The sequence below is a fragment of the Osmerus eperlanus genome, chromosome 21 (assembly GCF_963692335.1).
Source record: "Osmerus eperlanus chromosome 21, fOsmEpe2.1, whole genome shotgun sequence".
Lineage (NCBI taxonomy): Eukaryota > Metazoa > Chordata > Actinopteri > Osmeriformes > Osmeridae > Osmerus > Osmerus eperlanus.
This window is the reverse complement of record NC_085038.1, coordinates 12,408,080-12,432,090: the sequence shown is the minus strand read 5'-3', so window position 1 is coordinate 12,432,090 and position 24,011 is coordinate 12,408,080. Positions and strand designations below refer to the sequence as shown.

Genomic DNA, 24,011 nt, shown 5'->3' with positions numbered 1-24,011 from the left:
CACCAAGGGGGGTGGAGACCCATTTGCAGCGGCTGATCCGGGAGCAGGCTCCAGTCCAGCGGACTGATTTGAGTCAGAACCAGGATCCCGCCATCCAGCACTCCAATCCAGGAGCGCTGAGAAGGAGGTCCCAAAGAGCACCCACCCGGAGGTGTTGAAGACGTCGAAAGGTGAGTCACATGAGGAGAAAGCCAGAGAGGGGCTGCTGTTGCTACCATGCCTCTCTCCCCCATGTGTGATTCATGAAGCAGATGACAGCACCCAGACGGGAAACCAGAGAGAGGAGCCTGGAGAGGGGAAGACACTTTCAGTCTTCCTCCGGCCTCTACATGAAGCAGATGACAGCACCCAGAATGGGGACGAGAGGATACTGTGGCGGAGGCCCTCGGTTGTTTCAAGGAAACCGAGGCCGCTGCCGGAGCTACGATGAGAGATGAGATCCAGACATACTGACGCACACACCTGACAGACATATACTGATACTGGACGCACGAGTCCACAGACATCGCATACATGAGCCACACCGAGAGTCACTATTGCACGCTCCCAATTATACTGATGTGAACATTAAGATTCATCATAAAGCACACATGAAGAACAATCTGTGCAACAACACCTTTCCGTGGACGGGAAAAAATGACTGGACGCAGCATTAGAGGGGACAGACCTTGCAGGGTTTGTGGTTAGAGTCCCAAGCATTCTGGAGGTTATCCAGGGATATCTGTCCCTCTGTCAATGGCTGATATGTGTAAGGTCAAGAAGTGGCCTTGTGTAGGGTTGGATGTAACAAATGTGACTGTTCTGTCGAACAAGTCAGTCATCTCTTGAATATGCCCCACCTGCATTGTTTTGTGTATGGCATAGTGGTACAGTGAGAGTGAAAAAATACATGCAAGGATACGGTTTCTATGTATGCTCACACTCTACTGGATGATTTGTAAGTTCAATTGTATCTGAGTTCAATGTTACTTGTCCTGTATACCATTTGGGCGGGTGACATAAATTCCTGATGTTGCTGACTATGCTATTCCTACACTTTTAGCATACTACAGAAGATGTAGTATATGGTTGATTAAATGTTTAAATAATTATGGGAAGGTATTTGGTAAAAATACATGTAACCACACTGTGGTATGTATGCTAACAGCCTGTTGCATGATTTGCCTGTTGCAGATGGACCTGTAAGTATAAGGGCATCACCATTTTGGTCTCGTCGTGCAGCTAACAATGGCACCATGTGGGTATGTGTTAAGAGTGCTTATTATTTCCTGCCGGCCGTCTGGTCAGGAACGTGTTACCTTGGGTTTATTGTAGGAGCCCTCAGACCTGTAGATGGGTTGCCCCTGCACCCCTTTCCCAAACATTGGTGGCACCGCCACAAGAGAAGTATTATTAATGCAGATGCTAAGAAGCTGGGATCACATCACGTGGATTCAATAGTACTCAGTCACTTTTCACGTTTTCAGTTGCCATTCTCCCTGTGTATGGTGTTATCACTGCCTTTAGAGATATTAGGAGCTTAGCAGTAGGGTTGGAGTCCATTGGTAATGAGACAGCCGACGCCTTAACTGCAGTTGCGTCTGAGATGAAGGCCATGAGGCAGGTAGTGCTCCAGAACCGTATGGCACTGGATTATCTGTTGTCAGCTCAGGGAGGTAGCTGTGCTGTGATAGGTCATGACTGTTGTACTTTTATCCACGATGAATCTGCTAATATCACAAGTATGGCTGCTTACATTAAAACATAATGTCAGCTTTGGGGGAACCTGAAGCTAGGAATTGTGCTGACTGACCTCCTCTGTTCGGGGTTTCTTTTTCGACTATCATTCAAATAGGAATCACTGGATTGGGCATGTTAATCGTTGTTGTGCTGATTGTGGTTTGCGCTTGGAAGATGTGTACTGCCTGCTGTGTACAGTGCTGTGCAGTAGGTTTTCGTAAGGCTGCCAGTAAGATTATGGTAGCCCAAATCAAGCCACAGACAAAAGCAAGCAAGACTGATGATAACTTTATTGCCCTGGGAATGACTGAAATGTCTGATATGTAATCTCAAGTACCAAGTGACTATTTTGCCAATGTAATAAAGATGGCCATTTGCCTCCTTCTATTTTCCAACTGATATACAATGCTGTATGCAATGTGAATAGATCTGTCCTTGACCACAGATCAGTTAACAATAATTAAAGATGGTTACTTTATTACTTTTATACTGTTTGAAATACTCTGAATTTAATGAACAGTGTTTGACCTATATCCTGATGTGTTGAGCTCACGAGAGCATGACCAGTGGGTATGTCCAGCAGAGAAATATGACTATGTTTCTAGAACTATTGATAAACTAAGCAAAAAGCTATTCACTTCAATGACTTTGTACCTTTTCATCTGTGATTGGGTACTACCTAATATTTCTTCAAATCCTATAATCATGTATGCTGTGCTGAGTAGTTACAGATACTGTATTGTTTGATTGTTAAGGTTTTTAAATGGTATGAAACTTGTGAAATGTAAGGCACTACAGCAGGCCCCAGATTAACAGTTGATGAATGGTTGTTGTGTTGACGTTAAACGTCAAAAGGGGGGGACTGTGGAAGAAATTGCGATTTCCGGTGTTCTTACATTATTCACTAATCAATATAACTAGTCATTGGATACTAGTTAGTATGTTCTCATGTAAGCTTGCTATTAATAAGAGTAGATGGTGTCTATGTGTCAGGGTTAATAGATGTTCGTGATCAGGAGAAAGTACTGGGTAAACATCCTTGGTCATGACTACAAGGAGAGCGCCAACTATGATCTCTCTAGTCTGAGTGGTCATGTGTTGGGAGCTGTGAATCTCTTCCCCTGAGACTGTTGTAACGTCATTACTGCCTGACTGTCACTATCTATGTTTACATTCCTGTGCCCTATAAAAGATGGTCCTCCGGCTTTCAGAGCTGAGAGAGACATGATTGAGACCTAAGCCTGGTGTTGTGTGGTCATTTATTGTCAGAGGTCTGGTTTTCTCTCCCAATCTGCAGATTGATAATACTTATTAAAATCCAGAACTCAACTGAACTTAGTCACTCCGTTTATGAAGAGACGGACAAAACACTTTCTTCATCACGCCTCACTTCTCGACCTCCCTCTTCCCCCAGTTCAGTGGTCACCACATTTCTCCTGCCCTCATTGTTGGTAGGGAAACCACAGAAGTGAGGAGTCATATTAACTCTGGACTATGATAGTTGGGGTTGGTGTTAGGGTCTATTTTAATAAGGTGTGTTTAGTTGGGCTGGATGGTTAGGGGTCAGGACTTTTATACGGACAGCACTATCTCTTGTACTTTAATAAAGCTATTTATTTTTTGCAATTTGGAGTCTGCATAGCTCTGTTCACCTCTCCCTCATCCTGTACAATGTACAGTCCGCTCCATGACTTATTTCTATTTAAATGACTTGAGGCTTGAGACATGAGACAGTGAGGAGACAGTAGTGATTCCTCAAGGGTTGGGGAGGTTTTTGTATGGATGTATTTCACTGTGTGAACGGGAAAGCTACAGTAGTAATCTGCTGACAGTAGGAATTTCTTGCATCTTCAGCCTGGACATTATTGATGGTCGATGTAAAATCAATGGCATATCCGGTGCCATGATACCTGCCTGATATAAAGGCCTCATTAAAGCTGATTTGGGAGCTTGTCCAGGTTTGTGATGGTACCAGGCTTGGTCATCATTGATGTTACTGCTGGCTTTGTAGCTGAGAGTGGCAGGATCTCCAGGCTAGACTAACACCGCTGCAGACCTCTGGGTCATCAGGATGTCACCTGCACACTCTGAGATGAACAAGCATCAGATTATTATTGAGGAAGAAGAAGTAGTGTTCACAGGGTTTTGTGGTTTGACTAAACGACACAAACCGTACTCCCATCTCCTGCCTGGTTATTTACACAAATATTACAATGAACACCACTGCTATAATCTGCTCAGTGTGACAAAGACCAGTCAGTGTTCCATGTCACTTTCTCTTCCCTCTCAGCAGCTGCAGTAGGTCTCAGCTGTAGCAGTGCAGTCACTGTGCAGTATGACTGAGGGAGGTTTTTGTACGGCTCTGTATCACTGTGTGCACACCCAGACACTGTTAGGGTAGTGCCAACTCTGACAGTAGTAATCTGCTGCATCTTCAGCCTGGACTCCACTGATGGTCAGAGTGAAGTCACTATGTGATCCTGTACCACTGAATCTAGATGGAGTCCCAGACTGAAGTGTTTTAGCGTAGTAAACAAGGAGTTTGGGAGCTTCTCCAGGTCTCTGGAGGTACCAGGCTAGACAGGGATTAGAGGTTCCTGCTTGATACACATCACTGCTGGTTTTACACTGCAGAGAGACGGTCTGTCCTGGGAGAACAGCTTTCACTGCAGGAGTCTGAGTCACAGTGATCTGTCCTCTGGACTCTGGGTGTGAAAAGAGAACATGAAAGGAAAAATAAATATTAAGGTTATATATTGATAATACAAAGCATACACATTGCAAAAAACAGTTAACATCAGAGGTAATACTGAAATTGATCAAATTCTTTATCTCCTACATGACAGAAGTCTCTTACCCTGTATGTAGACAGCTAGAGTCCAGATGAAGATGGTGATCAGAGTCATGGTTGTTGTGGGTTCTGTTGTCATGAAGGACAGCTCTCAGTCATGAGGTGTTAAACTCACAGGACTATAAACACTCCCAGACCACTGAAGCATGTGCTGCCTATGCAAAGTGTCCTCTCTGTACAGACAAACTTTTTTGGACCCACAAAGAAACTGTAGTTGAAGAGATGTGTGAACTGAGGCTTGATGTCTCAAAAACCACAGTATGTCTCTGTCTAGTGGTCAGTATGGGTACTTCAGTGTGTGAGTGTGTCCAGAACACTGTAACTCAGACTCCTGCAGTGAAAGCTGTTCTCCTTTAAATCATTAAATCAATGTCTCAAAGACTCCTTATACCACACTCCACAAATGAATGTAGAACAAGTATAAGTGTTTTTCAGATTCCACTATTGACAGTGACAAGGGGACTCTAGCAAAGCTTCCTGTTAGTCTACATCAGGGGTGGGGAACCTTTTTTCTGCCAAGGGCCATTTGGATATTTATAAAATCATTCGGGGTCCGTACAGAATTATCAACTTCAAAATGTGCCTGCTATATTTGGTCAAAGGGGGGGTAGGAGAGCAGGGATAGAGTTCAGCATCCTCACAACCTGATGTGTGAATCTGTTCAGCGGTCAGGTGGAGCTGGCCCGGAGGCTCCGGTACATTCTCCCAGATGGCAGGAGGCTGAACAGGGTGTGGGAGGGATGGGTTGCATCAGCAGTGATGCTGATTGCTATAGGGTGAAACGGGTGTTGTAGATGTCCGAGAGTGGGGGGAATGGGGCACCAGTGATCCTGCTGGCTGCATTCACTATACGTTTCAGGGTCTTCCTGTTGCATGCAGTGCAGCTTCAGTGCCATACAGTGATGCAGCTGGTCAGGATGCTTTCAATGGTGCCCTGGTAGAATGTGCACATGATACTGTAGGTGCCTGGGCTCTCGCTCTCTTCGGCGGAGGAAGTAAAGTCGTTGGTGAGCCTTCCTAGCCAGCGATGTGGTGTTGGTTGTCCAGGGGAGGTCCTCAGTGATGTGCTCTCCCAGAAATGTTGCACTGCTGACCCTCTCGACAGCAGCGCAGTTGATGATCAGTGGTGGGTGCTTGGTGGGACCTCTACTGAAGTTGATGACCATCTCCTTCGTTTTCTCCTCATAAAGAGAGAGGTTGTTATTCTTACACCACTTGGCCAGTAGGCTCGCCTCCTTCCTGTAGTTTGTCTCATAGTTGTTGCTGATGAGTCCCACTACATTTGTGTCATCTGCAAACTTGATGAGGTGATTGGTGCTGTACCTCAGCATGCAGTCATGTGTCAGCAGGGTGAAGAGCAGGGGTCTGAGCACACATCCTTGGTGGACCCCTGTGGTCAGCATGATGGTGCTGGATGTGTTGGTGCTGACCCGTACCGCTTGTGGTCTCCCAGTGAAGAAGTCCAGCAGCCAAATGCAGACAAATGTGCACTCCAAGCCGGTCCAGTTTCCAGATAAGCTGCTGAGGGATGATGGTGTTGAATGCTGAATGAAAATCTATGAACAGCATTCTCACATACGACCCCTTAAGGTCCAGGTGTGTAGGGATGGGTGGAGGGCAGATGATGTTGCATCATCAGTAGAGCGGTTTGTCCGATATGCAAATTGAAGAGGGTCCAGGCAGGGTGGGAGGATGGATTTGATGTGCTGCATGACTAGCCGCTCAAAGCATTTCATGATAATGGAGGTCAGTAAAACCACCTTCACTGACCTCCTGGTCATTGAAGCATGATGGAGGTGACTTCTTTGGCACAGGAATAATGGTGGTGGCTTTGAAGCATGTGGGAACAACAGCCTGACTCAGAGAGGTGTTGAAGATGTCTGTGAGGACATCTTTGAGCTCCTCTGCACAGTCCTTCAGTAAACAACCAGGTATGTTGTCTGGACCAGCTGACTTGCGGGCATCGATCGTGGAGAGAGATCTTTTCACGCTGGCCGTAGACAGATAAACAAGCTGGTGTGTTGTTTTGTGCTTCAATGCGACCAAAGAAGTTATTGAGGTTGTTTAGTGATGTTACTGGGTCTGTGGTGGAGATTTGTAGTCTATGATGGCCTGGATACCATGCAACAGACTCTGTGTATCTCTGCTGTCTCTGAATTGTCTGGTAATCATTTTAGCGTGTTGCTGTTTGGTCTTCCTGATGCCACGAGACAAGTTTCCTGTCAGTCATGGCTTCGGGTTAGCACGGGTGGTGATGGTTTTGTCGTGTGTCATGTGTGACATCATCAGTGTACTTGTTGATGAATGCAGTGACGGTCTCTGTGTACTCCTGGATGTCTGTGTGTTCATTGTAAGTGGCTACCTGCTTGAACATATTCCAGTCTGTGGTGTCAAAACACACACGTACCTGCTTCTGAACCAGTTTGATGACTTTCACCTGTGGTCTGAGAGCCGGTTTCAGCATGACGGTGATGTTGTCAGAGGCAGAAAGGTAGTTGATCATGATAGTGTTGATGATGATTAGGAAGGCTGACAAGGATGATTGTGGTATTTTTAAAACATGTTACACTTCTTTAATTACTGTCCTGTAATTTTTCACTATAAAGGATGTTGATCAGCCTGATGAATGTATAAGTCTCTGATGAACACTTAATGTGAATGACAGTCAGTGAAGACATGTTTCAAACATATATATAAAGTTAATGTTTTGTTCTTCAATAAGTCATTTTATATCTAAACGTTATGAGCTGAAATGTTTTCAAGACTGCTTTGACATGAGGGTGGGATGGTTGACATATAGGCATCACTGATATATTCAGGTCAGTGTTACAAAGACCAGTCAGTGTTCCAGTTCACTTTCTCTTCCCTCTCAGCACCTGCAGTAGGTCTCAGCTGTAGCAGTGCAGTCACTGTGCAGTCTGACTGAGGGAGGTTTTTGTACGGCTCTGTATCACTGTGTGAACACCCAGACACTGTTAGGGTAGTGTAGGGTCCTGCGATTTATAGTCAGGTGCGACTTACATATAAAAATATATATAATTTAAAATGTTTTAAAATGTTAATTCATACTGACTGACATGAACCAACGGATAAACATTACCGTCTACAGCCGCATTCAATTGATTCAGTGATGTGGAATGAGATCGGGAGCTTGGTGAACTAGCTTACCGGTACCTTGTTGGACTCGCTGGCTGTAGCTGAACAACTGTTAATGTGTTATGTTAACATACCGGACACCTATTCATCCTGTTGTTCTGTGTGCTATTGTGTAGTTGAATAACTTGCCTTTCCAGATTAAATGTCTGTTCTTGGTCTTGGATTTTGTGAAATACATTTCTAAATAAATGCAACTTATAGTCCAGTGTGATTTATATATGTTTTCTTCTGAAAATACGGTAAGTACACAAAACATAGTTTGTTAAATATACAAATAATATACAATATTCAATACAGTATACTAAACCTCTAATACACATAATAACCTATACTAACCTTATAAACCTATACTAACCTAAGACAAGTACAATTAGTGCAATATTGTTGATAGTGCAACCAGTAGCTGAAAGTGACAGTATGTAAAGTGACTAGTGAGAAGTGTATCAATGTCCATATCAATGTCCATTCAGAAGCCTGATGGCCCTTGGAAAGAAACTGTTGTCCAGTCTGCGTGTGCGAGACCGAATGCTGCGGTATCGCCTGCCAGAAGGCAACGGAGTAAAAAGACTGAAGGATGGGTGGTAACAGTCTCTTGGCAGCTTTCGTGAGGCATCGTGTGTGGTAGGTGTCCTGTAGGGCTGGGAGCTTCCTGCCGATGATGAACTCAGCAGACCGGGCCACACTACGTAGGGCCTTGCGGCCCCTGTCTGTGCAGCTCCCATACCACACTGTGATGCGACCAGTCAGTATGCTCTCTATAGTGCATCTGTAAAAGTTAGTGAGGATGACTGAGTCCATGCCAAACTTCTTCAGTCTCCTCAAGAAGAAGAGGCGTTTCCGAGCTGCTTTGACCACCTTGTCCGTGTGGGCAGACCATGTGAGATCATTGCTGATGTTCACCCCGAGGAACCTGAAGCAGCTGACCTTTTCCACTTCGGATCCATTGATGTGAAGGGGTGCGTGCTCCTCCTCCTGCCGCCTCCTATATTCCACATTTACATTTAGTCATTTAGCAGACATTCTTATCCAAAGCGACTTAAGGCAGATTTATACTACTCCGTTTTCACGGAGACGGACACAGGGAACGCCCTCTCCGATGTGTAACGCCCTCGGAGAGCCCCTCGGAGAGCTCTACGTTGTGGAAGAAATTGCGATTTCCGGTGTGCTTACATTATTCACTAATCAATATAACTATGTGTCAGGGTTAATAGATGTTCGTGATCCTCCGGCTTTCAGAGCTGAGAGAGACATGATTGAGACCTAAGCCTGGTGTTGTGTTGTCATTTATTGTCAGAGGTCTGGTTTTCTCTCCCAATCTGCAGATTGATAAATACGTCTTAAAATCCAGAACTCAACTGAACTTAGTCACTCCGTTTATAAAGAGACGGACAAAACATTTTCTTCATCATTTGGCGTTGTCGAGCAGCAGGATTACAGAACCAGATCCAGGAGAGACCCACGGCGGCACCAGTATAAAGCAGAACCCGTGGTGCACAAAACTAAAAGGTAAGGGGATCCTTTTCCAAAACCCCATTCACGGACTGCTTTATGCTTGGTGCGCCTGCTGTCCCTCTGCGATGCTGGTAATGTGAACAATTTAAGAACTTTTTATTGTGACGTTCAGTTGGGAGCCTGGTCTTAGCAGACCAGAGTCTGCTAGGGCTCAACAGGAGGAAGATAATATTAGAGTTTTGGTTTAGTAAATTTGGGTCATTAATTGACTTGCTATTTTTACTTTGTCTAGGTCAGAGTTGGCGAACTCTGATAGCGTACAAGAACTCTGGTCGCGTGAAGTATTTAAACAAATATGTAAAACAATCTGTATTCTTGATCTGAGGCAAAGGATCTGTTGACAGAGAATACGGCCCATACTCTTGACCTGGGGAAAGGATCTGTTAACAGAGTGTATGGTTTTATATATACAGACCAGGGGTGAACCAAATGTATGTGTGTTACTTGTAAAAATAATAATAAATACTAAAATAATAATAATATATATTAGAATCTTGTTTTAGTAAATTTGGGTCATTATTTGACTTGCTATTTTTACTTTGTCTAGGTCAGATTTGGCGAACTCTGATAGCGTACAAGAACTCTGGTCGCGTGAAGTATTTAAACAAATATGTAAAACAATCTGTATTCTTGATCTGAGGCAAAGGATCTGTTAACAGAGAATACGGCCCATACTCTTGACCTGGGGAAAGGATCTGTTAATAGAGTGTATGGTTTTATATATACAGACCAGGGGTGAACCAAATGTATATGTTACTTTTAAGATGCATGTTTAAAGTTGTTTTTCTCTTTTAAACAGAGATCTTGTTGGGATTTTTATTTTTGTTTGAATTGTAACTGTATTAAGTGTTGTTTTGAGTTTTTCTTAAGACCAAGCACAGTTGGTGGGCGGTCATAATGTATTAGGGTCAAAGGCTTCATGCGAGAGACTGACTTTTAAGGGTAAAGTGTTTTAAACGTCGGGGGCTCTGTGGTGCAATGGATAGCGCATTGGACTTCTAGGCAGGGGGAGGAAAAGCCATTCAAAGGTTGTGGGTTCGAGTCCCACCGAGTCGTTTTCTTTTTTCCCCAAACTCCCCGTCGACGGCTCACGGGAAGAGTTATTTGTACGGCCGCTCCTCCTCTTCTTCGTGGGAGTTTTGGCACTCGTCTCCCAGCCTTTCCTTTTATCCGGTCCTATTTCTGTAAAGACAGGGTCTCTGTGGCGCAATTGGCTAGCGCGTTCGGCTGTTAACTGAAAGGATGGTGGTTCTAGCCCACCCAGGGACAAATGTGTTCTTGTTTGCCCCTGTTGTGGGTCTTGCCAGTGTGACAATGAGCTGTACCGCAGTCGGAGCTGGAAAATCTCGGAGAAATACAGTCCTCCGCTCCACCAACTGAGCTGTCAAAGGGTGAGCGAGTGGGCGGCTTTATTTGCGAGGAAGGCATGCGATGCCCCATTCTCACTCCCGTTCAGATACAAAAGAAGAAAGCCTTTGCTGACGCACCACTCTTCTAAGTCTCTCTCTGGTGGTCTAGTGGCTGGGATTCGGCGCTCTCGCCGCAGGCGGCCCGGTTTCGATTCCCAGTCAGCCAATTTGGCCCGCTTCATCCCACGCTGCCACGCGGTTTGAACAGCCTTCCCCCGAACAGGGACTTGAACCCTGGACCCTCAGATTAAAAGTCTGATGCTCTGCCGACTGAGCTATCCGGGCTCTGGAGTGGCAGGAAACGCTGAGCTTTTCGTGGAACATCTGCACGTACGTCTCCTTCACCACACAAACCCCCAGGGATCGTATGGCGAATCCCTCGCAAGCATGCCGGTGCACCTTCGACACAAAGAGCCTCTTTAAACAAGTTAGGGATACTTTGACAATGTAAAGGGACAGTTAGGTTTTTACTGACAAACTGATAGAGAAGCTAGGAATGAGCAAAGGCGTCTTGAGAGACAGAGACAAGATGAACAGAAAAGTGAGCTAGAACGTTTTGAGCAAGACAAACAAGAGGCTGCTACAATTGAACTAGAGCAGTTTGAGAGACAGAGCATCCGGGAGTCATTGTTAAAACGTGATCAGATTGTTGCTATAGCTGTGGCTATGCAGAGAGCCAGAGATAGGGAAAATGCAGTTTTAGTGGAAGCAGCGGGTCAGGTGCAACCAGCACAGAACCTACAAGAGAAGGTTGAGGTTCATACCACAGAAAATATGATTGGTGAGGTTAGTCAGGAAGGCCTAAGAACAGAAGAAGCACTACTGCTTATGAGGTTGAGGAAAGGGTTCAGGTCAATCAAGCAGAGAGAGCCCCAACCATGAAAGGCCTGTAACTATCAGTTGAACCCCCAGGTATCAATGAACCCTATGTGTGCATATCCACGTCCTGATGTATGACAGCCTATGTACCTTATTGCCCATGGTCAGTGACTGAGCTGAGGGAGCTAAGAAAGGGATTTCCTGACATGAGAGGACTCAGCAACATTTCTAAGAGATTTGCAAATAGTTATCAATGCCATACATACTTTTATTGATTTGAATCAAGGGTTAGAGGTTGCACTCCAGCCCGGTGTGTTGAGAAATAGATTCCTGATGGTGTTTAATGGCAGTAATACCGGAGGGGTGTTGCTTGACTGGAGCAAAGTGTATGATTGCAAACAGAGAAAAGATGAGGATCCTACAGATTATCTGGAAAGACTTACTAGGATTTTTGAAAAACATTCTGGTTTTACAGCAGCTGCATCCCCATGCCACTTTGTCATGTGTTCATATGTGGATTGCTTCCTGAACTCCAGGTAGAAGTTAAGAAACAGGTTCTACATTGGGAGAACAAAACTGTTGATATAATTATGGATTATGTCAAACATAATTGTACATTGATGCAGGAGAATGCAGAAAAGAAAGTTGAGAAATTAATGACATTGCAAATGAATGTCTTACAGAAAGAAAATAATATGTTTAAAGCAAAAAGGAGAGCCAGGGGCAGGCAGCAAGGGGAGTAAGAGATAGACAGGGATATGTGCATACTCTGTAAACAGATACGCCACAGGGCAGGCTATTGTCACAGTATACAGAAATAGTCAGTACCCTTCAGTCATATACTCCATACTACTGCACTCAACCCCTCCCGTTTTCTTCAGAACGAAGAGCTTGCTGTGGCCTGCTCAAGGACACTCAGACAGTAAACAGCCACCATCAAAAATAATAATACTCAAGAATAGGGGAGGCAGAGAGCTCCTCTTTTTCAAGTAAGACACAGAGCTACTAGGTTAGCCAGTTCAACAGTACACAGTACCCAAATCAATGAGATGATAGTGGTAGTTTCTGGGGTTCCTGTGGACACAACTGTCAGTTAGCTCTTATGGGTGGATAGATGGATCTTTGAAAGATGAACATGTATTTCTTTCAACTATGTAAAAGTAAGTAACAAGTAAATCTGTTGGAAAGGAATTTGTTGTGCAAACTGAACCGAAATGAAATGCACTACTGACTTTTTCTTATCTATTCCTTAGGATAAAGAACACTTGGCCTAGCAATCCCATACACATCCCCCAGCAGTGGAATGCAGAGATTTTAGCGACCGCAGATGTGGCCTTGCTAGAAGCTGGGCCTGAGCTTCTGTGGTCCACACACGCTAATCATATTGGGCGCATTAAGAATGCTACTGTGCAAGAAATTGCGATTTCCGGTGTGCTTACATTATTCACTAATCAATATAACTAGTCATTGGAAACTAGTTAGTATGTTCTCATGTAAGCTTGCTATTAATAAGAGTAGATTGTGTCTATGTGTCAGGGTTAATAGATGTTCGTGATCAGGAGAAAGTACTGGGTAAACGTCCTTTGTCATGACTACAAGGAGAGCGCCAACTATGATCTCTCTAGTCTGAGTGGTCATGTGTTGGGAGCTGTGAATCTCTTCCTTTGAGACTGTTGTAACGTCATTATTGCCTGACTGTCACTATCTATGTTTACATTCCTGTGCCCTATAAAAGATGGTCCTCCGGCTTTCAGAGCTGAGAGAGACATGATTGAGACCTAAGCCTGGTGTTGTCATTTATTGTCAGAGGTCTGGTTTTCTCTCCCAATCTGCAGATTGATAATACTTTTTAAAATCCAGAACTCAACTCAACTTAGTCACTCCGTTTATGAAGTGACGGACAAAACACTTTCTTCATCAACTTGCACCTCCTGATTTTCCTGACTATCCGTCCGTCATTTTACGTATACCCCTTGGCTGTGATTGGTCCGTATTAAGAACCGCTTGCGTCAGGGGCGGGGTTGCCGTGACCAACAAGACGAACAGAATCCTTTGACCACCATTGCAAGTTTTTACAATTCATATTTCAGCTAAACAGTACATGTAAATCAGCATCTGAATTCAAATGTGACGAGAAATGGGCAGTATAGTTGCTGAAAATGTGCTTATTTATTGATATAACGGCTAAAATTTCATAATTCAGGCCTTTCTTCACTTTTTCCCTTTTCTTTACTTTTTTTTTTTTTTTAAACACTCAGCTGATTACCAATTTAATCTTTACCAATCCTCTAAAGTATACTTTTTACTCTTGGGACTCAGAAATCAATACATTTCCTGACCCAATTTCCCAGGGCCTTAAAGACACACAGCACGATATCACGTGTGAATTATTACCCTTTATGCGCTCGTCAGCACATTTCCTGCATGCGTTTTTTGTACGACTCTAACGTAACGGGACCAACGTTCCAACGTTCCCCCAATTTGTACGACTCTAACGTAACGGGACCAACGTTCCAACGTTCTCCCAATTTGTACGACTTGCACGCACAGGACAAAGCTCTTCTCCAGTCTCCGCCCTATTACTAACTAAACCGAATTATTGACCATAGTCTAAACAACACACATTTAGACAACTCAAATTACACAGTAACCAAAAGAATATCTCACCGGTTCTTTTGAAGACCCCGCGTCAGCCACAAAACGTCCAACGGGCGCCCCCCCTGGCCCTGCTGTCTCACGCATGGCGGAAGGAAAGGCGGCTTTTTGCCGGAAGATCAATTCGCCGAGGGGAGCCGCCTGCTGAACGCCGTAGACCAATGAGGATCCCCGTACTGGCCACCAAGTGATATGGAAAAATTCTAGTGGCACTGTGTAGATTTGAATAGTCAAGAGATGGCGGTTACAATAAATGTATTTTGCTTGTACAAATCAAGATTGAACAAAGTACTTTGTGATCAGTCTAACGAAGGAGGTGCTAGCCACAGGTCGTTCGCCAGAGTGATACAGAACAACCCCAAAACCCTGCCTTATATAAACTTTAGATCAAATGGTTATTCTGAACTCTGTGATTGGTCAGCACTGCTCAGTGACAGTGACTTCATATCAAGTTCCCACGGTTCTTTATTGTGGCCTCTCTCCCCAAACCAGTAGATAGTAAAACCACAGGGGTTCACCAGTCAAATGGTCAACTGTCCTTTGTGTGGGCCACTTCAAACAAGTCTACAGGAAGGGTCAGAGCAGCAGATCACAATAACAATACAGTTGAATCCACATTTGTCTCCAGACCAACTGTCTCTTCCTCCCCAGGTGACAAGAACTCTCTCAGGTAACCCAGACTTCCCGTCTCCTAGTTATAAAACTGCAAATGGCATCTCTACGAAATGTAGTTGACTCTTAATCAACTTTAGACTTCCGTTAAAACACATTCCTCATATATGAAACACACACATTATAACTGTATTCCAAAATTTCCATGACACGGACAAAACACTTTCTTCATCAACTTGCACCTCCTGATTTTCCTGACTATCCGTCCGTCATTTTACGGATACCCCTTGGCTGTGATTGGTCCGTATTAAGAACCGCTTGCGTCAGGGGCGGGGGCGGGGTTGCCGTGACCAACAAGACGAACAGAATCCTTTGACCACCATTGCAAGTTTTTACAATTCATATTTCAGCTAAACAGTACATGTAAATCAGCATCTGAATTCAAATGTGACGAGAAATGGGCAGTATAGTTGCTGAAAATGTGCTTATTTATTGACATAACGGCTAATTTGTAAATTTGCTCCGACTTTTCCATAACCTAGCTAGCATCGCAGTGCAGCGCCACCTACTCTTCTGGCGGTGAATTGTTTTCAGCACCCATAGCCTTCGGAGTACTAATAGTCGATGAACAGCATCCTCACATTCAAGATGTCAATAACCTTCTGCCTAAAATATTGTTGACATTTCTGTCATTCTGACAAGACTATAAGCAGAGTTCATCTTCCTCATGTTGTGATGTATGCTATCAGCAGCCTGTTCACTCATGCTTGGACTAAGTTCCTCAAATCAGTCAGTGAACACTTGTGTCAACTACAGCTGCTGGGATTCTCTGCTAGTAGAGTCTGTCCTCTGTGACTTCACCCCCACTGTTAAGTCTGGGATCAGCATGTAGAATAAAGGAATATACAACATGGATCACTGTCCCAGCTGCTCTCTAGCCTGTGGACAATATGGAGGAATACTAACAGTGGATCTAAGGCTGGAGACTGGCTCTTCTGTTGTCATGGACTCTGATGAGGACGACACATGAGAGGTTCACCAGAGTAGGTCCTGAAACATGGAATAGGAATACAAGAAGGACCCAACTCACACGATGTTGGAGACAGAACCTCAGCTGCTGTTGAAGAGAGTGTAGTGCAGGATTGTGTAGTATGCTGTACTACAGTGCAGTGTTTTGTGAGTCCAGATTGTAGCAGACAGCAGCTGTGTGCTCTGGTAGAGCTGCAGCATCACAACACACAGAGGTTTTTGTACGGCGACTTAACCAGAGTCAATCACTGTGGTTGACTTTTGGTGGAGGCACCAGACTGGATGTTGGAAGTAAGTATCTGAAAACGATTGAATATTCTCTTTGTTTGTGTTAATATATCTTTACATCACCTGGCACTTCTCAGAATATATTTTTTTTCAACAATTATTGAAAATTATTAATATTATTATTAACAATTATTTTAGAATTTTTGATTGAAAATAAATGTGAAACTCAAAGGTTTTTTCATTATTCACTAAAGTAGCTATTAAAAGCGATCACTCAGGAAGTATTCTTGCTTTTTGAACAACTTAACTAAAGTCTAAAGAAGCTGTGAATTCAGCAGCAATAGGAGGGAGGTTTTTGTACGGGCAGTGATAGGGATTGTATTACTGTGGTACACATTTGGTGGCGGTACCAGACTGGATGTTGGAAGTAAGTGAAAAACTTGACTTAAATGGATGTAACTTTTTGAGTGTCTGCTTTTTTATAGAAATGTCTAGATTTTTTTTTTTTCAGTGTTCACTTCTATTTAGTATTTTATTTTATTGAAACCAGTATGGTTAGACCATTCCAACCTTAGAGATCATACTTTTTTTTTTCTTCATTGATCTACTTTCTATTGAATCCTTTAAAACAGCTTGATCACAAAGTTTCTTGTGTTCTTGCTTTATGTTAAAGCCGTTTGTTCATGGGTGGATTTTCTCATCATTTAACACAATTTGACATGTGGTTTTTGGTTATGTAAGCCCTTTCATTTTGATATCTATACTTATGTTAATATCTATTTTGTCAATTCATGAAATACACTGTAGATTTAGACATTTTGCCAGGCTCAATTTGTTACATCCTATACCTGAAATGACATTGTCATTTCCTGAAAGAACACCTTCATTTGTTTCCTTATATATCAATATACTAACTCATGTTCATGTATTAAATTGCATTAATCGGTTTGATGACACTATGAAAACTTATTGATGTTTTCAAACTGATCCTAAGGTTCGAGTCGTTGGTTGAAATAGCAGAAGTCCATCTCTGCCGTCAAAGACAATCTCTTAAACTGCTGTGTAGTTGTGGAATCTGACGTATTGTGTTTGTCTCCAGGCAACCGTGCCCCCACCCTGACGGTGCTGCCCCCCTCCAGTGAGGAACTGTCCATTAAGAGTACGGCCACGCTGATGTGTCTGGCCAACAAGGGCTTCCCCTCAGACTGGACACTCAGCTGGCAGGTGGACGGGAGCAGCAAGAAGGGCCAGGAGGCCAGCAGGGGGCTCCTGGAGAAGGACGGCCAGTACAGCTGGAGCAGCACCCTGACTCTCACTGCCCAGGAGTGGGCCAAGGTGCTGGAGGTGACCTGTGAGGCCCACCAAAGCTCCCAGCCTACGGTCACTCACACCCTGAAGAGAGAGCAGTGTTCTGAGTAGCCCCAGGCTCACACAGCCCTGTGGAGAGGGGCTGCTTCCTCTGCTGGGACTCTGTTCTGTGCTCAGCCATTCTCTGTCCTCCTGATGGCTCACATGCAGACTAACAGGGAGCTTTGTTAGAGTCCACTTGTCGCTGCTGTTTGTAGACTGAGGTGTTATCAGTGCTAAAGTTGACGTGTTCTGCTTTTGGTCACTATTCACTCTGTTAGTTGGCTTTGCTTTGATGCTGGAATGTTGTTATTTTATTGGACAATAAAGATTTCTTGTTGAACTTGAAACTGCTGAATTTTGACTTTATTCATACGAATATTGATTGCAGTAATCCAAAAATAGGATTGTACATTGAAAATATCTCATTACAACACACTATTGTTGTCAGATAATGAAAGTAATGAAAAAGAATGATAGATTATCAACCATTACTGTTTCACTGAAACTAAAACTGTAACTGAATGTAGATATATCCATACAATATATTATCACTTATATTTACCTGTCATCATGACAAAACATATAGCTTTACAGGAGAGCTTACATTTTACCACCATGATAACATGAGATTGTGGTGTTCACACAGTATGGACAGACTCAAACAAATCAGATTCAGTCTGAATAACGTTTGATTTCAAATATTAAAGACATTAATTCATTCTGCTGTGATACAAAGGGTCCGTAATCTGTAGGACCCTTATAATCTTATAATTAAGTGATAATCTTTCTTAATCCCCTGGGGTCAGGTGAGCATCTGGTGAGAGTGCTGCTCTTTTCTGGGAGTAGTTAGAACCAGCCACCCTGACTATGCAAATCTCAGTTTCACTCCCACAGCTCCAATCTACGGTTGAACAGTTGAGTCTAAAATACCCCGGCCTGGGCCAGGTGTGAGGGGGGCTGGTTTCATTAATATGGGGGAAGAGGAGGGGGGGCTTGTGAGTCATCTAACTCCTGTCTGAGATGAATGTAACACAGGAATGGAAGTGGTGACTTCCTCTCAAGTCTTCATGTCAGAGTTCTGACAGGAACTGTGATCTGATGTAGAAAACTTGATGACAGAAGAGAAATGTATGGTGATGTCAGATATTAGGTTTCAGTGAGACAGATGAAAGAAGTAGAAAGGTAGTTGATCATGATGGGGATGAACATGATGATGATAATTAGGAAGGCTGACTAGGATGATTGTGGTATTTTTAAAACAGGTTACACTTCTTAAATTACTGTCCAGTAATAATTCAGTATCAGGGATGTTGACCAGCCTGATGAATGTTTAACAGTCTCTGATGAACACTAAGTCTGAATGAGTGAGTCAGTGGAGACATGTTTTAAAAAAGATATATAAAGATAATGTTTTGTTCTTCTATAAGTCATTTCATATCTAAACGTTATGAGCCTAAATGTTTTCAGGACTGCTGTGACATGAGAGTGGGTGAGTTGACATATGAATGTAATATCTGTTAACTACATCTGTTTATATTAGTTACTATACTGTTGCTAAGCAGTAATATAGTACAGCAGTGTTATGTTACAATACCTAATACATTTACATTACATTTACATTTATGCATTTAGCAGACGTTTTTATCCAAAGCGACTTCCAAGAGAGAGCTTTACAAAAGTGCATAGGTCACTGATCATAACAACGAGATAGCCCCAAACATTGCGGGTAGCCAAAACATATTCATTTAGTGCAGCAGTTTAGCAGACAAAAGGGTATTTGATGCTTTAATCGGAACACTGCTCCTAACTCACGCCTCACTTCTCGACCTCCCTCTTCCCCCAGTTCAGTGGTCACCACATTTCCCCTGCCCTCATTGTTGGTAGGGAAACCACAGAAGTGAGGAGTCATATTAACTCTGGACTATGATAGTTGGGGTTGGTGTTAGGGTCTATTTTAATAAGGTGTGTTTAGTTGGGCTGGATGGTTAGGGGTCAGGACTTTTATAAGGACAGCACTATCTTTTGTACTTTAATAAAGCTATTTATTTTTTGCAATTTGGAGTCTGCATTGCTCTGTTCACCTCTCCCTCATCCTGTACAATGTACGGTCCGCTACATGACTTAGTTCTATTTAAATGACTTGAGGCTTGAGACATGAGACAGTGAGGAGACAGTAGTGATTCCTCAAGGGTTGGGGAGGTTTTTGTATGGATGTATTTCACTGTGTGAACGGGAAAGCTACAGTAGTAATCTGCTGACAGTAGTAATTTCTTGCATCTTCAGCCTGGACGTTGATATAATGATACCTGCCTGATATAATGTATCAGGATACAGTCGCTCTGGATAAGAGCGTCTTCTAAAAATGACTAAATGTAAATATAAAGGCCTCATTAAAGCTGATTTGGGAGCTTGTCCAGGTTTGTGATGGTACCAGGCTAGGTCATCATTGATGTTACTGCTGGCTTTGCAGCTGAGAGTGGCAGGATCTCCAGGCTAGACTGACACCGCTGCAGAACTCTGGGTCATCAGGATGTCACCTGCACACTCTGAGATGAACAAGCATCATATTATTATTGAGGAAGAAGAAGTAGTGTTCACAGGGTTTTGTGGTTTGACTAAACGACACAAACCGTACTCCCGTCTCCTGCCTGGTTATTTACACAAATATTACAATGAACACCACTGATATATTCTGCTAAGTGTGACAAAGGCCAGTCAGTGTTCCATGTCACTTTCTCTTCCCTCTCAGCACCTGCAGTAGGTCTCAGCTGTAGCAGTGCAGTCACTGTGCAGTCTGACTGAGGGAGGTTTTTGTACGGCTCTGTATCACTGTGTGAACACGTCACCACTGTGGTAACTCTGACAGTAGTAATCTCCTGCATCTTCAGCCTGGACTCCACTGATGGTCAGAGTGAAGTCACTATGTGATCCTGTACCACTGAATCTAGATGAGGTCCCAGACTGAAGTGTTTTAGCGTAGTAAATGAGGAGTTTAGGAGCTTCTCCAGGTCTCTGGAGGTACCAGGCTAGACGGGGAATAGATTCATGCACAAACACATCACTGCTGGTTTTACACTGCAGAGAGACAGTCTGTCTTGGGAGAACAGCTTTCACTGCAGGAGTCTGAGTCACAGTGATCTGTCCTCTGGACTCTGGGTGTGAAAAGAGAAACAAAACATACACATTGCAAAAAACAGTTAACATCAGAGGTAATACTGACATTGATCAAATTCTGTATCTCCTACATGACAGAAGTCTCTTACCCTGTATGTAGACAGCTAGAGTCCAGATGAAGATGGTGATCAGAGTCATGGTTGTTGTGGGTTCTGTTGTCATGAAGGACAGCTCTCAGTCATGAAGTGTTAAACTCACAGGACTATAAACACTCCTAGACCACTGAAGCATGTGCTGCCTATGCAAAGTGTCCTCTCTGTACAGACAGACTTTCCTGGACCCACAGAGAAACTGTAGTTGAAGAGATGCATGAACATGACTTGATGCTGTGTCTCTATAACCACAGTCTCTGTCACTCTCTAGTGGTCAGTGTCAGTACTGTGACTATTATGAGGACTGATTACGATTGTGGTATTTTTGAAACTTAAAATAATTTGTATATCACATCACAGTTGGCCCTCCTTTAATCCTTTAATGTTATATTCAGTATGAGTTACCTGTTGTTCAGTAATAACAGCAGTTTTTAACAGCAATATAGACATTGTTTAGTTTTTAAAGTAATTTTATGGTATTTGTAACTTAATGTCCTGGTGTTTTCAGCAGTTTTTTGACATGAGGGTGGGTTAGTTGACATTTTGACAACACTGATGTACTCATTGTAACTCATTGTAACAAAGGCCAGTCAGTGTTCCAGTTCACTGTCTCTTTCCCCTCAGCACCTGCAGTATGTCTCAGCTGTAGCAGTGCAGTCACTGTGCAGTCTGACTGAGGGAGGTTGTTGTACGGCTCTGTATCACTGTGTGAACACCCAGACACTGTTAAGGTAGAGCCAACTCTGACAGTAGTAATCTCCTACATCTTCAGGTCTTCTACAAGTCTCTGGACATACCAGAATAGACAAGGGTTACCTGATCCCGAACTGTGGGTAGTGACCGAAAGAACGAGATCGCGAATACAAGCGGCCGAAATGAGTTTTCCCCGCAGGGTGTCCGGGCTCTCCCTTAGACATAGGGTGAGATGCTCGGTCATCCGGGAGGGGCTCAGAGTAGAACCGCTGCTCCTCCGCGTCGAGAGGGGCCAGTTGAGGTGGCTCGGGCATCTGATCAGGATGCCTCCTGGACGCCTCCCTGGTGAGGTGTTCTGGGCACGTCCCACTGGGAAGAGGCCCCGGGGAAGACCCAGGACACGCTGGAGGGACTATGTCTCTCGGCTGGCCTGGGATCGCCTCGGGGTCCCCCAGGAAGAGCTGGTGGAAGTGGCCGGGGAGAGGAAAGTCTGGGCCTCCCTGCTTAGGTTGCTGCCCCCGCGACCCGACCCCCGGAAAAGCGATGCATGGATGGATGGATGGTACCGAAACATTTTAATTATATGACAGGATTACATAATTTAATCATCTGTTATTTGAGATGATAATTCATTGCATATCATAGATCTCTCTTACCCTGTATGTAGACAGCTAGAGTCCAGATGAAGATGGTGATCAGAGTCATGGTTGTTGTGGGTTCTGTTGTCATGAAGGACAGCTCTCAGTCATGAGGTGTTAAGTTCACAAGACTATAAACACTCCCAGACCACTGAAGGAAGAGATAGGATGAAAGACAGAAAGAGGATCTAAAAGGAACCTTGAAAGACAGAAGAATATAGACAGTAGTGCCAAACGTGATGGAGGGTGCAAAAGAAAAAGAAGCACTGAAAAGGGAAGTTGAGAGTATCTGAGTGAGAAAGTTGAAAAGACTGCAAGAACAGGAACGCCAAGAGAAGGAGAGGGAGGTAGCAAAATAAATAGAAAATAAACGACAGAAAGACCACAAGAGGACCTTCAGCGGGTAATTGAAAGACTTGAAAGAGAACTGCCGTGGGAACTTGAATAAAGGGAGGGACAGAAAGACGGCACAAGCAGGAGAGACAGGAGACGGATAAGAGGCAGATAGAACGGGAGAGCAAGGAAGCAAGAAGGCCTGCAGAAAGAATCTGAAAGAGAAAATGATAGAGAGAGCGACATTAAAAGACTGCTCGAACATGAATAGGACCAGTCCAGACAGACAGTCCCTGCAGAGAGAGAGAGCACTTGAACGCTGCTTAAAAGCTGCTGGACAGAGGCTCGTTGAGGAAGAGATGGATGATCCAATGCATGCAGAGGAGGGGGACAGATCAGAGAAGGAGAGCGTAACGGAGGAGAGACACGGGGAGGAAATGCAAATGGAGGAAAGGAGGCTAAGAGAAGAGAAAAGCGATGGAGTTGAGAGGGAGACCAAAAGGAGCCGGGCGATGGAAGGAGACGGAAACGATGATACCGGAAGAGCTCGAGGAAAAAGGTAGCGGAAGAAAGAAGAAAAATGAGAAAGAGAGGGACGAGGAGGACGAGGAGCGAGTGAGAGTGATGAATTAAACCCAGCTGGTCAAGTTGTATGACATGACAGTAAAAGCTGCGTACAACTATCGTCTCCAAAAAGCATTTCCTTCACAGTTAGATTTCATTAAAGAGAGGGAACGAAGAGAGGGTCAGAAAATGAAAGCGTTGGAGAAGAAACGGGAGGAGGAAGACAGACAATGACAGGCTTGTGAACAACCATCAGATGCAATGACAAAGCAGGAGTGGCAGGAGAAGCAGCGACTGGCAGTCGCGAGGAGAACGGAGAGAAAAGAAAGAGTCCCGGAGCTGCAGAGACAGCAGAACATACAAGAGGAGCAAAGACACACAAGGGCAGGAAAAGGATGGAGAAACAAGACACAATGTCACAGAGGAGAAGGTTAATAACAGCAGTGATGATGTTGTGCACTGAGTTCGGATAAAAGTGTAACAACACTGAGTCTGAATGAATGAGTGTCAATAAGAACAGGTTTTATAACAGCTAAATAATGAATATTGGATCATCATAAACAACATCATAAACAACTTTACATGTTGAAGTGTTCTCAGGAGTGCTTTGACATGAGGGTGGGTTAGATAACATATGAGCATCACTGATATATTCAGCTCAGGGTGACAAAGGCCAGTCAGTGTTCCATGTCACTTTCTCTTCCCTCAGCTGTAGCAATGCAGTCACTGTGCAGTCGGACTGTGGGAGGTTTTTGTGCGGCTTTTTGAGAGAAACGAGTTGTCACGCGTTGCACACAACACACGCGCGTGCAGACATAGCCTACCGAGAGAGAACCCCCAAGTCGATTTTGAAAATAAGCTCGAAATTCAAGGAAATAGACGACATCAAATTCATTCTCGAAGTTGAAAAGCACAGGGAGTTGTATGACCGCCAGCACCAATTTTACAAGGACAACGTAGAGAAGGATCAATGCTGGGATGCTGTTGCATATAGCCTATGCCATGTTTATGTACCATGTCAGCGTGGAAGCCGTGCATCTAATGTCACAACACCTTGCTATAGGCGACATAGGGTGCCTAGGGGGCATGAAGAGGGGGGCGGGGCGGCAATTTCCCGAGTGCATCCAAATAAATGAACCCTCCCGCTGTTTCAAACGCATGATGCAGTCGATGATTA

The 24,011-nt window shown here is 43.9% G+C and overlaps 2 non-coding genes and 3 gene segments (V, D, J or C); 2 read left to right on the top strand and 3 right to left on the bottom strand.

Annotated features, from left to right (window-relative positions):
- Nucleotides 1–4,086: 4,086 nt before the first annotated feature.
- LOC134007564 (Ig kappa chain V region K29-213-like) lies at nt 4,087–4,655 on the bottom strand. The segment is given in 2 exon segments: nt 4,087–4,424; nt 4,577–4,655. Coding segments are annotated over 2 exon segments (411 nt in total).
- A 5,778-nt stretch (nt 4,656–10,433) lies between these two features.
- On the top strand, nt 10,434–10,507 carry trnan-guu (transfer RNA asparagine (anticodon GUU)). The gene has a single exon. It is a non-coding gene; the product is annotated as a tRNA-Asn (tRNA).
- A 352-nt stretch (nt 10,508–10,859) lies between these two features.
- trnak-uuu (transfer RNA lysine (anticodon UUU)) lies at nt 10,860–10,932 on the bottom strand. The gene has a single exon. It is a non-coding gene; the product is annotated as a tRNA-Lys (tRNA).
- A 4,894-nt stretch (nt 10,933–15,826) lies between these two features.
- On the top strand, nt 15,827–17,675 carry LOC134007903 (Ig lambda chain C region-like). The segment is given in 3 exon segments: nt 15,827–15,864; nt 16,329–16,417; nt 17,090–17,675. Coding segments are annotated over 3 exon segments (447 nt in total).
- Nucleotides 17,676–20,166: 2,491 nt separating this feature from the next.
- LOC134007340 (Ig kappa chain V region K-25-like) lies at nt 20,167–20,729 on the bottom strand. The segment is given in 2 exon segments: nt 20,167–20,492; nt 20,604–20,729. Coding segments are annotated over 2 exon segments (399 nt in total).
- Nucleotides 20,730–24,011: the final 3,282 nt, after the last annotated feature.